Source organism: Trichosurus vulpecula, chromosome 1 (assembly GCF_011100635.1).
Source record: "Trichosurus vulpecula isolate mTriVul1 chromosome 1, mTriVul1.pri, whole genome shotgun sequence".
NCBI lineage: Eukaryota > Metazoa > Chordata > Mammalia > Diprotodontia > Phalangeridae > Trichosurus > Trichosurus vulpecula.
The window spans coordinates 313,343,977-313,349,001 of NC_050573.1; the positions used below are offsets into that span (position 1 = coordinate 313,343,977).

General features: G+C 37.1%; 1 protein-coding gene across 1 annotated transcript; it reads right to left on the reverse strand.

Moving 5' to 3' along the window:
- Positions 1–1,484: 1,484 nt before the first annotated feature.
- LOC118831744 (40S ribosomal protein S27-like) lies at positions 1,485–1,739 on the reverse strand. Its single transcript, XM_036739185.1, has one exon. It carries the CDS (start codon positions 1,737–1,739, stop codon positions 1,485–1,487), a length of 255 nt encoding a protein of 84 aa, XP_036595080.1.
- Between the last annotated feature and the right edge of the window lie 3,286 nt (positions 1,740–5,025).

Sequence of the window (5,025 nt, forward strand, 5' to 3'; positions counted from 1 at the left end):
AGTGGTGTCTAGTTTCCTATTTGAAAGATGGCAAAACACCAAACACTTTGAACAAAGACAAAAAAATATAAAGACAAAGCCCCAAAACAAAAAAAAAACAAAAATCATGTATGCTATTGGTACCAAAAAGTGACTAATAAGATCTTACTAGCTATCAATTCGTGCCTCTATTTTCCATTTTCCACTAATTTTTATGAAAATAATCTAAATAAGTGAGAGACATCTTGGAGTAGTGGATAGAGAGTTCCCTTTTGTTAAAGTCCTGACTCTAAAACATATTGTTTTTGTGGCCTGGGTAAATCACTTAATATCTTAGTTCTCTAGGCAACTTTCTAAATTGGTAAACAAGTGCTGAGTTGCATTGTTAAGGGAAGTTTCATCCACAGGAGCTCCATGTGAAATCATACTTACAGACCGAACAAATTAACATCCACATATGTATTTTGGGTATCCTTGACAAAAATGCGAGAAGAGATCTGGTAGACTTTTTGTAGGATTGTAGAATAGCATTTTACAGCAGACGTCTTCCTAGTGACACAGTTGATTTAAAGATGTAAGCTATCACTGTGCTTATTGTTTGCATAAAAGACATTTAAATCTATAGAACAAAACATTATTTAAAGGCTTTCTTTCAATTAGGTGATGTCCATTTACATGTTAAATCATGTAAGTTTCATTAAGACATATAACAATATAGCTAACTTTGTTCAATAATCCTGTGATTATCAAATTATCAAATGAGATATTAAATAGGAAGATACGTATTTTCAAAAGTATTTGTATTGTCATGGAGGAAGTCCAATGCAGCCTTGAAATGGAAGATAAATTCCCTAAGGAAGTGCAAAAAGAAAATCCTTCCAGAAGCTCCTATTTGTTGTTGAAATTTTGCTGATTGCCTCAAGCCTCTAAATACTTCAGAACTTCCAAAATGAAATACATAATCCCACAAAAATATTTGGCCTACCTATTCACTCAGGGAAATGACTAATGTCTAGACTAGGATTTATAGTGGGTTCAAAAACATAAGAATTGTCCATTGGTACATATATTATGTACAGACATGGAATATGAACCCAAAGCTGGAGCTAGATTTGCACAGAAGTGAGGTGGATTGTCTTTGGGAATTTATGAAACACTTTCAATGATCTCAAACTTTTCCTGATATAAAAGCCCATCTTTTAAACAATCTACTTCCTACACTGATTTTTTATGTTGCAAATCATCGGATACCATGGTCTCTGAAGAACTAAAATTGAGGAGCTCTACCAAGGCAGTAGAGAAGATTGTGGTGAGAATATGTAGCCTCTTACACCTTGCCAACCATGAATTGTGTAGAAGTTGTGTCAAAGATGTCATCAGAGAGATATATGCTCAGAAAAGAAGGTAGGCTGTAGTGTCCATTACCCAGTCAACGTCAAGAAATATTTTTTTGTATCAAATTTGTTTAATTCTTTACAATTCCTCAATTCATCTTGATTCAGTCATTAGTGCTGCTTCCATCTGAAGGAGCATTCTTCTGTAAGTCTTGCCTTGCCTCCAGTAGACTGACAGAGTACAGTGGAGCATCTGACACAGAGGACCACTGTTAGTGCATGGCTGAAGACAGTGGTGATTTTATAGCACCTTGGGCACTTTACATCCGTGAAATACGAGTTCAGACTCTGCACCAGGTGCTTCTTCTTGTGTTTCCGCTTCTTCTCCTTGGGAGAGGGGTACAAGAGGTCTTTTACAAGAGGCATGTTGATGTGGGGAGATCTTCACCACCGGAAAAGCAGCATCAAGAAATCTTGAAGAATCTGTCGACATGTAGGTCAAAGCCCCTGGGGAGGATTTGTGGAAGGGCATGCATAGAAGTCAAAAGTGATGAAATAATGTAGAGAAGTTGGGTTCTACATTGGGGAGGGAATAGCTACATTGTTAAGATCACAGATGCATTAAAGTATTAATTTCATTGATCTGTCATGAATTTGATATAGTGAAAATTTTGGAACATTGTGATCTCACAAAGATATCTAAAGGCAATGGAAAGAGTTATGGCATGCATAACGTGTTGCTGTTCATCTTTCATTTTTGAAGAGGACCAGTGACATCATGGGTGATATCTTTATTTGTCTGTGAATTGGATTTAAGTGAGACAGAGTTGCACCAAGTCATTAGCCTCACTCTGAATCATTAAAGTCCATTGGTAGAACAAAAATCAAGATGACTGGTGATGGCCCAGGATGCAGTAGATGGCCTTGGCACCTCCAATGTCTGACCAAGCTCTAAGCACTCCACAGTGCCTGCTTCAGCTGGCTTCATGACTATTGGAATAAACTGTGCTCATTTGTCCATTCTACAGAAGAAGATCTTTGCATTGTTGGGGTAGACACACACTGCACCCCACTTACTGACAGGTTTGAGGCATGTTGGTTACCCTCAATCTGGCTTGGCCCATCTTCCAAGATGGTTTACCAGGGTGTGGCCACTGTAGAAGCTACAGCTTCTTGGAGCCACAGGTGAGAATTAAGGGACAGGTGGACACCAAAGGTGGATGAGTAGCCCTGAAAAGGGTTCAGTAAGCTCTCACACCAGAGGTGCTAGTCCTCCTTGAACACCCTATACCCCTATTAATATTATATATCTATTAAATACATTATATGCAGAAGCATAATGGTGGTAGGACAGAGAATGCAAGCTTTGTCTTCTTAAAACCTATAGCTCATGTTTAACATCCCTGCAAAGTGGATAGTGCAAATGTATCACCCTGCTGTTAAAAAAAATGAGGTAGCAAATTTGAGTTGCCCAGTCACACAGCTAGTAAGCATGAGAACTGGAACTGAAATCCAGGTCTCCTGACTCTGAACCTTTATGACATTTATTTTCACTGTCCCTTGCTAATGTCTAATTTTACTTCTGAGGTTAGTACTATATTCTAGGTAGGAAGAAATGCCAAAGGCTTAAAGATTGCAATTTTCCAGATGTGAGTTAGGGAGTGTCAAGAGATGTATTGAGCAAAAGCAATGGTCGTGTTAGATGGTATTAAGAGCTGAGATTGGAAAGGAATAGGGGAACTAATTGTTGATTGGGTCTGAATGCCATTCTCCCAAAGAAAATAATTTAGATTTGTTAAAATAGGTCATGAGAAATCCCTGTAGATTCTTGAGTAGTATCGTAAGTCACTGAGGTGGCCCGATTTCGTAACTGTAGATTTGAGAAAGAATAAACTCTGCCTAGGTAAGGAGACTAATTAGAAGACTATTGCAATAACCCCAGAGTAGGATAATAAAGGCTTATAGAGTGGAAGTAGAAATAGAGGAGAAGTCTATCCCCCTTGGTAGCTTCCTGAATGCAAGGGGCAATAAAGAAAGACAAGGTCAAAATGACTCCAAAAATTTTAAAGCATAGAGGACTAGTGGATGCCTGTTCCATTAACAGTAATAAACAAATTATGATGAGGCTTTTAGGAAAAGAAAGATGGGCCTGATTTTGCCCCTGATTTTGGCATATTGGAGTCATAAGCTGCAGTGCAACACTAAGCTCACAAGCAGGCCATCATTGTCACTGTTCCTTCCAGTTGTTCCTGACTCTCCTGTTCCTTTTCAGGATTGAGTTAATAAAAGAGGCAGGAAGGAAACCAGACACAACCCCCTAGGAAGAGGAGTGGGAAAAGGGTCAAACTAGTCAACTGAAAATAGACTTGGCAAACTCCTCTGATCTTTTTGCATTAGTCAGACCCGTTAGCTACGAGTAAACCTTTTGGGGTTCCAGGGAGAAAAGAAATTTGGTCAAATGTGTGTTGTGTTATAGACTGAAAGTTAACTAATTTGTAACTACTAGAACACGTATCATTCTGTTGGAAAGGCATCTGTATCTGCACGTGAAAATATGTATAATGTATTTATGCTTTTAAAAATAGTCTTTTCCACTGAAGTTCCAATCTGAGGCTTTTGAATGTGATTTTGTACTCCCCCCCCCTTTTTTTTTTTTTGCTATGGATACTTCTGCTGCAGGATGTTTAATCTATTTATAACTGAAGATTTTTTTCAATAAATAGTATTTTACTTCTCCTTGTGCCCCAGAAAGATTTATAGGAAAATAAAATTTGAAATCCAAGACCAAATTCATCTTTTATTGCCTTTTTCAGCTTGCCCCCATTTATTTTTTATAGTAATTATTTGTGTTTTCATGTGAGATATATTTGTGTATGTGTATACCCTTTAGCTAGCCCTCATGGAGGCAGGAATCATGTCTTATTTATGTATGTATCTTACTCAGCACCTATCAGTATTCTGCATGTAGTAGGTGCTTAATATTTATTGAACTGAAGAAAATCTAATTCATTTAGTTGCTAAAATTCCAACACATTTTTACACATTACGCACAGTCCTTGATTTGTTTCAAGTTGTCAGCTCCAAACACACAGTCACTGCATGTGTTCAAATAAAATCAGAATGACAACTTGTCAGGGATGTTGCAGAAGAGACTCATGTCTCTTAGGTAGGTGTTGCACTAGAAGACCTCATAGGTCTTTTCTAATGTTAAGACTATAATTTTATGATTTTTAAGTCCTACAGATCCGGTGTGCAGCATTCACTGACTTCAAAGAATATTTCTTGTGTGTTTAGCACCAAAGGAAATGGAAAAAGATGAAAGAAATGGTCTTCTAATTATATGTAGGTATATATTAGTTTCACTGTCCTATCCAATATTACTCTTCATATATGATAGATTTTTTCATTAATGAGCATATTGCATACTTACATAGTAACTTGTCCTTTCTCTCTTATTATTCGCATTTTCTCGATACTATGCAAATATATATGTATACATAATTAATATAAATGACAATTCATAATGATTCATGTCCAATTTTAGAAGGCATAATTTTGTTGGAAAAAAGCATAGTCAGAGCAACATAGGTTGGGAACCTTCTAACCCTACTAACATAAAAAGACACGATAGGCTTTACATTCACAAATTGCAGAATGATATGAATCACAGAATCTCAGAATCAGAAAGGCTCTTAGGAGGTACCTACTTCTA